This window comes from Henckelia pumila, chromosome 4 (assembly GCF_033568475.1).
Source record: "Henckelia pumila isolate YLH828 chromosome 4, ASM3356847v2, whole genome shotgun sequence".
Lineage (NCBI taxonomy): Eukaryota > Viridiplantae > Streptophyta > Magnoliopsida > Lamiales > Gesneriaceae > Henckelia > Henckelia pumila.
In genome coordinates this window covers 118,849,814-118,862,036 of record NC_133123.1, presented here as the reverse complement: position 1 = coordinate 118,862,036, position 12,223 = coordinate 118,849,814, and the positions used below count along the sequence as shown (strand labels likewise).

The 12,223-nt window shown below is 34.3% G+C and overlaps 1 protein-coding gene and 1 pseudogene across 1 annotated transcript; both read right to left on the bottom strand.

Moving 5' to 3' along the window:
- Positions 1-2,312: 2,312 nt before the first annotated feature.
- On the bottom strand, positions 2,313-4,183 carry LOC140867678 (expansin-like B1). The gene is given in 4 exon segments (XM_073272724.1): positions 2,313-2,485; positions 2,487-2,610; positions 3,449-3,555; positions 3,981-4,183. Coding segments are annotated over 4 exon segments (525 nt in total). The 5' UTR covers positions 4,120-4,183; the 3' UTR covers positions 2,313-2,330.
- Positions 4,184-8,709: 4,526 nt separating this feature from the next.
- Positions 8,710-8,827, bottom strand: LOC140869673 (5S ribosomal RNA; annotated as a pseudogene).
- Between the last annotated feature and the right edge of the window lie 3,396 nt (positions 8,828-12,223).

The following is a 12,223-nucleotide window of genomic DNA, read 5'->3' as shown; positions in this document are numbered from 1 at the left end:
TCGAGGTCAAGGATCAGATAACAGAGACAGACCGGGCCCTGGTATGTAGCACGCTGTGCCGTCGCTTCAGGAGGTGGCTCCCATACCATAATACCAGTGGATATGCCGGACCCAAATCGATGGAAGTCCAACCACTAACAGGATAGGGAAAAACCCTACTAACAGACATCTCGAAGGAGATAGCTTAGTATGAAAATGAATGCAGCATAAATCAATGAGATATAAAACATGTAGTCACATAATACATGCATACTCAGTCAGGATATCTCGAACAGTACTTTTGTACCTCAACTCAGTGCAAGCTCTACCAACTCTAGGTCCACGCCTATAGTCTGCTCTACACTGCCAAATGATACTACTATCATTATAGTGCTCTAAAAGCCTTAACTAAGCTATTGCATACTCCTAAATATTTATAGGAAGCAAAAACTATACCTTCGTTCGTTGTTAGCCCTTTAATGTCGAGTGCCTCAAAACTAGGCCACAAGTCCGCTACGACGCCTGGATCACTATGCCACTTCCGGATTCCCCACGGGACACCTAGAATTCCCTAGATTTGAGTTAGAAGGCTAAGAAATTGAGAGAGAAGAGAGGAATTGATACACTGAAATGTGAGCTCGGCACCCCCTATTAATAGACGACGATCGGAACCTCCGTTCCTCGATCGAAACGTCCGATCCCGACATCGGAGCTTCCGATCTCGCTTATCTGCCACATGTCAAAATCTCACTGGTTGACTTCGGATAGGGGTGATCGGAACTTCCGATCCTGATCAGAGCTTCCGATCCTGCCACACGTCATGCCTGATGTAATTCGATCGGAGCTTCCGATCACTCCTTCGGAGCTTTCGATCCTGTTCGGAGCTTCCGAACCCTTCCCAAGTAATTATGATTAATTTCTTAATCACTGATTTTGGTTACGGGATACTACAGATAAATTGTTGGTAATAAATTATCAAGGTTTGGTGTTAAACAATTACCTAAGAAAAAATTAAAATACTAAGTTAAGTAACTCAACTGGACAAAGTTGGATAACTGAACTGAGTTACTCAACTGGACCAATCATTCGATGATAGGAAACAGTCCAAAGCTTAAACTGGATATTTACACAACTAGATTGGACAAATCAAGTTATCGGATAATTCAAGACTGAACATAACAGTGTATTTGAATATTGGATATGAAGACTGAAGTCAGCACCTTGACTGAATCATAACTGGAAGTTTATCCCGACCAGTCAAGGGTGCTCAACTGAAGTTTAGGACGACTGACACTTATCAAACATATTCAAGAAAGCCAATTTCAATCATTGAACATTCCCTAAACTATAAAAGTCTTTCAGATTTGAATTGTTACCATTTATGGAAAAGTACAAACACTGTAGACACCGAAATAGTGGTAGTGCGTAGAGGTGTACTATTTTTCAGAGTTTGTCTTCAAGGCTTACAACTCAAGGCAACATGATTTTCTTGAGAGGAACGGATACTTATATAAACATTTATGACCGTTGCAGATTTATGTTTATAAATAGGATTGAAAACTAGTTGAAGAGTCTCTCCAACACTCACGCATTCTAAGATGTCCGTGCTATCAAAATTTCAGTCTAGCTTACAAAATCTCAAGTTTACACAACTTAAAAAGCACACTCATTCAAGATTCATATCTAATCATTGAGGATCATTTCATGCTTAGTTATACAAGTTCTTGCTTTGTATTCATAAAACCAGTCGAGGACTGTGATTGTATTGTGTTGAATACTAGGAGTTTCTGTTGAGGCAATTTTAAGTCCTTGCTGAATCGGGGTGTTACAAATATCTTGTATTACTCAAATCTTCTAGTGAATCCTTCTAAAAGGAAGAAGAGGGTGACGTAGGAGTATTCATCTCCGAACATCCAAAAACATCTATTGTGTCGTTACTATTTCAGTTGATTCTTCGCATTAGTGTTCAATCTCCCAGTTTACCTTATTTCGCACTTATCATTTGTTGGTTAATTTTGTCATTACTATTATTTTATGAAAAAATTGTAAATTTGATATATTTATTCATCTGCAATTTTATTTTTTTATGTTTTCAAATTTACCCTTATGTATATTCAAGTTTTTGTTAATTAAATTTAGTCAATTTTTATCGAGAATACTGATGATGTACTACACAGATCAACGTCCAGTTGAGACCACATCTACTATGCGTTAGAGTCAAATCAAGCAGTATCATGGCTAATTTTATTAGAGAAAATATAACGGACCAAGATAAAAAAATTCGATAACACGAAAAACCAAAATCACAAAAAGTAAAAATATAAGACCGAAAATAGAATTTTTTCTGCAATTTAATTAAGGTTAATGGATGTGTCATATGCAAGCCCAGCCTTCCAATCACTTGGAATCACACTTGTTTGCTGTACCCATTTGGGTTCACCATATCCAACACTCACCACTTGGAATCTCAAGTTTAGTGCACCCATTGGGGGATTTGCACTAAACTTGAGATTCCAAGTTCGAGTAGGCTCGGAGGCTAAGGATGAAGTCCGTGTGATCTCCTTCACCGTAGTCCGTTACGACTACCTTTGTTCCATCTTCGTTACAAAATGTAGGGATTTTGCACCTAACCTGACCACGGTTAATAAAGTTTAGTCCTATCTCGAGTTAAAAAATATTAATAATTAATTACGAGCAATGCTAGATGTACAACTTAGTGTACACCGTGGTTTACATATTTTCTTATTAATTGCAAAACTTTTTTTGACCACGAGATATTTATTTTTTATAATGAGTAATTTTATATTTAATGAGAAATTGTAACTTGGTGTAAGCTAATGTGTACACTACAAAATGTACATCTAGCATTTTTCAATAATTACATATTCTAGTTTGAGTGCTCAAAGTTTTCAAAAAGTTGCATGTTTAACATTAAAATAAAAAATTAAGTGTATTTTTGTTAATATAATCAATGCTTAAACTCGATCAGAACTCAAGAAAGTGTGCGTGTTTATTTATTTATTTTTTAATATTGGATATGGGAGTTTACATGGTCTTTGATGAGCCGTAGCCCAAAATTAAACTATTAACCTGTAAATGTCATAAATTAAAAATATTAAGCCCAAAAAGTCTACAATTAGGGGAATTCACTTCGGGCAAGCTCTCATTTGCTCTCAACACTGACTTGAATGTCGAAGAGTTTTCTCTGGATGATCCTGACGCTTCTAACATTTGTGATGCAGGTGAATACACTTATCTTAGGATTTGTAAGAGTGACATATGTACAAATGGATTTTTCTTCGCTTTTTCCTGAATTTTCCTAATTCAGATAATTACTTTATTTAACTGCATCAGCCTCGAACTCGAGACATAAATTGTTGAAACACATGGTACCTAGACTAATTAAAGGCCCGAAAATTCATTGTGTTGATACTCAAATAAAAGCAGAAATGAGTGATCAATGTATTACCTGATAGCAAGCCCCGCAGCTAGATCCATTCCTATAAAGGCTTGAGACTCCACTTACTTCACCATTATTCACCGTTCTCCCATATTCACCAAACCCACAAGCTCCACCTGTTTTTTTTTTTTAAAAATAAAACAATAATAATTAATAATTAACATTAACAACAACAAATCCACACTAATACTAAATGTTAGGGGCTTAGAAATTTCATCAAAACATTTTTTTTTCAGCCACACCCCAATTCTATTGGTCATGAGACTCATGACAAAAATCTCTTTCAATAGAGAGAAGCCTGATAGCGAAAAATTAATCCTTCACCTCATATAACAAAAAAATTTCTATAAAAAACCATAACCGCTTAAACAACAACAACAAAAATAAACAGACAAAGTAAAAAAAAAAAATTCAATCAAACTAAATTAAAATAAAAGAACATTTAAAATATATACATGAAATATTTATATATAGAAAAATATACTCTAAATGCACATAACACGTATTCCACTATACTTATACTTATAATAAAAGCACATACTTGGGTTCCCTAGACAATCGGGGCTACCGTAGAAGGTTGCCCTAGAGTAGACAAATGCTTCTTCACCATGACACATTGATGCATAATTAAGTGACCATATTACAAAAATGGAGCAAATAAGGCAAAGTTTTGACACCATATATATTTATAAATAGATTCAATTAAATTCACTGTTTTGGGTTAATTAAGAATTGAGAGGGAAATTAAGCTACGAGTAAGTATCAAAATGGTGGGTGGATGTGCTTAAGGAAGTGGCACGAAAGCCATATTTATAGATATTTTAATTTAACTAGCTAGGATCATGCAATATAATGACCATCAATATTAAATTATTTCTTTTTCTTATTTACTATTTCACTTAATTTCACATCAGCGCAGCGCACACGAGCACACTTATATGTATGTATATGTTAGTATGTGTATGTATATGTATATGTATGTATCTATATTGATACATGTATCTCTACTTTAATATAATATAAGTTGTATAACGTATGATGCTCTTAGACAAATCTCTGTTGATATGATCTGTCAATCAATTTTTCTCAACTTCTCTGATATTTAATTTAATTTAATTTACATATTAGTAATTTATAAATTTCCACTAATTTTTCCTACTAGCTCTATCATTCTAGCTAGATACATGCAACAAATTTAAACTAAATCAAGTATTTAAAATTCTTCAACAAAAAAAGATGTATAATTCTTTATATGGTAAAAATCGAAACTAAATCAATGATTTAAAAAATTAAAATATATTTTAATTGTATATGACATAATATTCATTCATTATATTATACACAATTCATATGCACTTATGCTAGTATTAATTAATGTTTCCAGCGCCTTGGCTTTTTCCTTTTGAAAAATGAAATTAAAATAATTTTGAGATTGTGGGTGCGCATACGTACACACAGATATATAAATATAACGAGTAGCTTTTTTCTTAAGATAAATCGATCCAATCCATACATGTTGTGAAAAATAATACGTTTGACATAAAAATTAATATTTTTCATGAGTTAGGTCGGATCGGATTGAGAATCTGTATCACAAAAATAACCGTGAAACAATATCATAGTAATTTATGTGATTTTCAATTATGGGATATTGTTCAAAAAAATTAAGTTTGAAATTTGATTTTTCTCCAACTACCACCATGTCAATGTGATGGGACACCTTCATTGACCACCTTAGACCGGAAGATGACATTTTAGTGCATTCATATGTAATGAGATTGCGACCAAATACAATTCATCCTTTTTGAGGTTTTTGCTTATAGGCCAAATTTGTGCACTCCTGACAATTTTATCTCATTTTATTGGTGTAGCAAGCTTAGAGGGTTGTTATGACAATGACGTGTTCGGATTGAGTTATTTGAATTATAGATTTTTTTTGAAGCATAAATTATAGATTTTTTAAAATATATTTTAGTTGTTTGAAAATTTTTAAATTTATCTTATATATTATATAGCTTGTGTTTAAAATATACTTAAAATATGTGTGATTTAAAATTTATGTTTCAAATGATCACTACACGTATCAAATTCATTAATCCAGTTCAAAACCTTTCATGTTTTAATTATCTTTAATTTAATCTATTATTTTAGGTTGTATTGAGATTGATGTATTTGAAGTTAAGAATTTCAAATCCATAATAATATAAATTTATTGGTTTGTTCGGGTACATCCATCGATAGCTAGTTAATTTTTAATTATTGTAGTGGATTTTAAATTCATCTAAATATAAAATAATTTCAAATCTTTCTTCAAATTAAATACTCTTTCGTATTTAAATAATTTAATCCAAACACAACTTAAAAAAAAAAACTAATTTGAGGATGCTTTAGTGAGTGGGGGGGTTTGAAGAGAAATGATTTCATTTTATCTAGAAAATATCTTGATCATTGTGCATGTTGACAAAATTGGGTAAATTACTTGATCAATTTGGGTACTTCTACTTATGTACTTAATCACGATTCACATCTTAGATAATTCTTTTAGGTTATATCGTCGATTTTATTTTATTTTTTTCCAACCCTCTGACTTTATCCAATATATTACCAAAGATATCCATGTTCCACCACTTCAGATGATGCTTAAGGCGTTTCAATTTAATAATCAGCCTAGACATTCCCACCTCACAACAAGGTAAGTTCCAATTCAATCTGACGGTCTGTAAGAAATCTGGATGCATAGTCCACATATTCTGAAATCTGAATTAAAGAGCTAGCCTATTTGGGCAAAAAAGAAGCTGAAATCTGGAGAGGGCTGTGATCCGAAGTACCCCGATGTAAATGTTCAAACTTAAAAGAGTTGAAGAAATTCGCCTAAACTGAAGAGATAAGAACTCGATCCAACCATTTTCACACCCTATTATTATTAGTACAAGTGAACCGAGAGCCCACAAACCCTGCATCTGATAACCCAGCCGAAACAATAAACTCTGCAAAATCATGCATGACAGTTGGACGTGAAGCCACTCCCGAGGAGGGATCCAAAGGGTCAGAAATTACATTAAAATCTCCACCAACCACCCACGGGCAGCCATCAACAGGTTGGTACCCAAGTAGACCCTCCCAAAGAGACAACCGAGCATCCCTACTACATTTAGCATAGACAATTGACATGTAAATATCCACGGGGAACAACCTAGAAGACAATTTAACATGAAGGAATTGTTCATGATCATGAAGCACCACAACCGACATCTCCAAATTATAGAAGAACCAAATTTTATTACTGGTATTAGCAACCACCTTCGAAAAACCAAACATCCTAGCCATCATCAAATCATCAAGACGTGTCATCGGTTCCAAAATGGCCATGAAATTTTTTTATTAATTTCCTTAAGGAGTTTAATCCTCCTCTGAGCAGCTTTATACCCAATACCTCTGATATTCCAAATCAAACAATTCATTGAGAAATATCATAAGATCCCAAGTCCAACTTCTTAGAATTACCTCGTGTCGGCAAGGGTGGCACCGATTTTGGTCGTTTGGGTGGTCTTCCACGTCCCCTTTTGTGGGATAATTCCACATGATCAGATTGATCATCAAGCCTTGAATCTTCAGTAATTTCCAAAGTTTGAATCTCTGCAGCATTAGGATTAATATACTCCAAAGATTTTTCCAAGTCACTCGACTCCATACTATTAAGATCTCTGTCCTCCTTACACTCCAAGCCATCCAAATCTCCCGGATCTTCCTCCAACTTACAATTTACTTTATAAAATTCTTCCTGATTAATAAGGTTGGCCATAATGATATCTGCACCACCATCACTATTAGCCCCTCGAGAAGTAGCAATATATTCTTCCAGTACCACAACCGTGATCTCCTTAGACTGAAAGGTTTCCTCAAACACAGAACTTGAGCTACCCTCATGTTGAACTATCCAACCAGGATCCAGTATTGGTTCTTTAAGTTTTTCAAAAACCACTCCACCCGTCTTGAACTTATATTGTACATTCGCATCTAACTCTTCCTCCAAATACACTTTTTCTTTCCCTGTAGTGTTCCGTAAATTTGGTACACTACCTAAATTTGTTTCCACTATAGTCACCTCATCCTCCTCCAAGTCAAGAAGCAAAGGGTCAAACCTATTTGCACTAGGAGAGACCCCTGCCAAGATTCCTCCTGAGTCACGATTATGTCCACATCGAGAATCACTACCTTCACCTTTCTTTGGCTCTACTATTTTCCATTCTAACTTCTGACCTCCAAGCAAACTTGAATCATTATTAAAATTTGTATTCTGCTTCTCCAACCCCTTTGAAACCTGACCCCATTTTTTCATTGATCACATCACGTAAATCCTTAAATGGCTTCCTGGATTTCGGAGGTGGACGAGGAGCTCGACCATTGACAAAACATTCCTCTACACCATGTCCCACATGAAAACAATTAATATACACAGCATTTAGGAAGATTTTCATAAATAACACGTTGCTCAACAATTTTCTTGCCAAGCCCAATGAAAATCTTTTCATGAAGATTATTTAGAAGATCAATTTCAACATACACCCTAGCCACCGTCAGCCGCTCCGATTTTGACGTTGATTCATCCATCTTAAGAGGCTTTCCGATAAAATTTGCCACAGAAAATAAATGTTTCTTATCAAAGAGTGGTATTGGGAGATCAGGGATGAACCCAAACCGAAGCAATCGAACGTTGGCGTCCACTTAAACACCCGAAGTAGGTGTCCTTGCAAAAACCAACGCCCTTTCCCCCGAACCTGGCCATATCTTCCTCAAGCTTAAAATCAATAAAAAAGATAATCTGGAAGTAGAAACCTAACATCATAAGGTCCAGAAAACCCTACTGATGCAAATGCTTGTAACGTCTGATCCCTTGTAGGACTTCCCCCTAAATATTTTCCAATCAATGCATAAGGATGTGCCTTCCCCATCGTTGAAAAAATACTGGGTGTATTTTTATACATTATCATCGGCTTCCCCACCAGATTACTCTCTCCTCCTTCCAAAAAATTTTACGTAGAGTGCGAGGAGACAAATCCATGAACGCTACTGCGTAAGATTTCTTTCCCATGTCCGATGTTTCTGGCCCTGCCGATGATCCACCGATAAGAAGAGGGTGATCGCTAGAAGCGGCTCTCTCGTTCATCCTTTTTTTTAAAACATTTGTTCTTTGAATCAAAATTTTGCCACTAAGATAAAGCTGATTTCAAAATATAAAGCTGGTTTTTTTTATTAATTTTTAAATTAAAGGGATGCAACACGAGGACTTCTCAGGGCTCACCTATCCTAATACTGTTCTCGCCCAAACACGCTTAAATTCAGAGTTCTGATGGGATCCGGTGCATTAGTGCTGATATGATCGCACCCAAGAGTTGGTACAGAGCAATTATTCAAAAATTAAAACTTTAAAAATTCAATAAAAAATTCATCTAAATTTTGTCGTCATGTATATATGATTTATTCTTTAAAGTGTAAGATGACCTAATTTCCATTTTCATTTCTATCGGGCCATAGTTTTTCTTTGTTTCTAATGAGCTGTCATGGTTGGGTTTCTTAGCTTCGGGAACTGGGCCGAGGAACTCATTCTATGTAAGGCCCAAAAATATTAAGTTATTAATTACGGAATTTGAGATTTATATTTCGAATATTGGAAAAATATTCAATTTAGATTATTTATGAAAATTAGAGATTTAATTTCCGAGTTGAGAATATTTAATTTGAGAATTTACGGATTTTGAGACTTAAATTCCGGCATTCTTAAATTAAAAGAATAAATATTTGAATTGAATATTTATGCGATTTAAGATTTGAATTCCGAGAACTTTGGCCTCTTTTTCCTGTAAAATAACAACAAATTAGTTTTTCTTGCAGAAAAAAAACTGCCTAGACAAAATCAAATTACACTACATAATCCATTTGCAAATATCGAAGTTTCAAGGGCTAACATGTAATTTTTAATTTTAATATGAGAATATCTAATTTGAGAGTTTTTTGGAGTTTAGATTTAAATTCTAATATTCTTAAATTATTTAGGATTGAAATTGAATTAAATGATTGGCCGAGGACTAAATAGAAATTAATGAAGAGTTGAGGGGCCAAATTGCAAATAGTAGAATTTGACTTGGACACATGGCAATTGGAGGTATATGAACGTGTATTACATATATTTATATCTGATTTTTGGATCAAAACCAGCAGCAAGTCGAGAGTTCTTAGTTTCTTTGGGAATTTTCATTTTCAATATCTCATAAGTCAAGATCCGTCTGGCCGATTTTAATTCGGATATAGCATCGCGAACCTCTCTTCAAGAGCTTTGATTTGGTGTAAGTGTTATTATGTTTACAGAATATTTCGAAATTGAGATGAGGAAGAACTCATAATTTGAGTGTATATGTATGTTCTTGAGCTAGTTGTGATTATATATATATGCGAAACCGGATCGAAGAACGGACAACGAATGCAATTGTTACGAAATTTCAGAAAATGGTTCGAACATAGGCTACTGATTTTGCTGGTTTTGATGACTGTTATGCTGATATGTGATGTATGAAGTGTATATTGATTGTTAGATTTGTTGAAAATGGGTTACGGTTGCCGGTTTTGTACCGTTATGCCGTCGGTTCAAGAATTTGATCGACTTTGAGTTTAGATTGATTTAACTGTGAGTTTATTAAGTTTGAATCTTGGTATTGATCATTATTGTACTTCAATTCAGATTTGTTTGAAGGGTTAGTGAGATCGAGAATTCGGAATTCGATTCGATGAAAATTTGATCAAAGTTTGAAGTGATTTTGATCTTGAGAATTTAGTTGAATTTGAATGATGATTGATTTGTTGATGTAGCTGAATATGAGATGAGTTGGTTGTTGATATTTATAGTATGTGAACATTTCATTTCAGATTGTATTGAAGCTTGTTGAGCTCGGGAATTCAGCGACGAAACCGAAATAGAATAGAGCAAGTCTTGAGTTGCAACTAGTTTTATCTTGAAGAGGGAATTGTGATTGAGCTGAATTTTGACGGGGCTTATATGATTCAACTTATCAGATTGAGGAGCTTTGGAAGCTAAGAGCGAAAGTTATAAGACGACATCGAGAGTCAGAGAGTTTAAACTCAAGGATGAAGCTTCTTGAGTTGTCCTGATAAACCACATACTTGTTGCTCTTTATTCTTGATTTAGAATTTGATGTTGTCGATCCATCTCAGGCAGTGGATCTTTATTGAGTTATATATGATATGAAAAAAATTGAATTGATTCTTTTGCCAAGGTCAGATGACCTTATTTTTGAGTCAGACGACTACGATAGATGGATATCCATGTCAAGATCGTATACGAATCTTGATGGCAGTGATTTATTATGAATCAATTCCTTAGCGCGCTATATAAATCTATTGATTTGAAGTATGATTTGAATTATATATTTGAAGCTTTGATTTGAAGTATTTAGAGTTGAGTTTATATGAACTGTTATGTATATGTCTTTTATACTGGAAATTATATTCTTACCGGAGTTATCAGGCTGTTGTCTTGTTTTGTATGTGTGCATGGAAACATGTGGGGCAGGAGCTGGCCAGAGTCGATGTGGGTAGCTCGTGAGAGAGTTGTAGATGTTGGAACTCGGTTTGTAGCTGAATTGAAGTCTTTGAGATCTTTTCAAGCATGCTAAAAGATTATGCTTGTAGTAGTTTGAAGAACACTAGTTCAGTTTTATTTATAACTAATTTTTTGATGTCACTCAAACTACTTAGTTGATGTAGCTAATGCTTGTAGACATGATTAGATCTTGTTCTTTGTATTTATACATGTTCTAGACTTGTAAAGCATGGATTGAAACGAGTTGAAATGATCAAAATGTGCTGTTGAAAAACAGAGCAGCAGGCTGCCTAGATCAGCGCCCGAGATGCACTTTTTGCAGCCCGGGCGCAGCCCAAAAATCCCAAACCCGAGAGTTGGGTTAGGGAGGGGCGCTCGGGCGGCGGTTTTTGACCGCCCAAGCGCAACCCCTGTTGTGAAAATTTCCTCGCAAGCGTACGAGTGTCAAGTTTTAATATAGTGAATAATTCAGATATCGATCTCACAGGAAGTAAAATGAAAATATTTAGTACTTGTAATTAGAATAGTCCAAACTTTATCTAGAAAATCAAACTTTGAGAATTTTGCAATAAAAATAAAATAATTAAGAGATTTAAAAGCACGCACACAACTTTCAGATTAAAAATCAATCAGAGAAAAATGGTCTAAAGGTATAGATTTCACCTAGTTTCAACAACAATCAATCCTAATTAATTTAGTTTCATGAATTCCAGTCAATTAATAGCCAAGAACACTTAAGTTTATTATTTCCCTCTCCCGAGCAACAAATAATATTTATCAACTACAATTCAATTCCAATATTCCTATTAAGAATTTATCGCAGTGATCTATCACAAAACAATGTTCTTTTTTTAAAAGCTCTGTTAAAATCATACACTCTCCCGAGCTGTATAAATAATTAACAGTGTAGTTTCTAATGTCCTATTCAAAATCCCCTCTCCCGAGCAATGATTTCAAATAAATATAACAAATCAATTATTGATCAGATAATTGAAAAGACAACCAATTCTAGAAAAAACAATTAATCTAAAAGAAATTCAATTCAATAAAATCAAACATTCATGAAAGCGTCTACACCAGGTTCCATCCGACCTCTAGACTCTAAAAATTTAGTTCATAATAAAATTCTGAATAAAATAATAATTCATAAATTCAAACATATTCAGAAT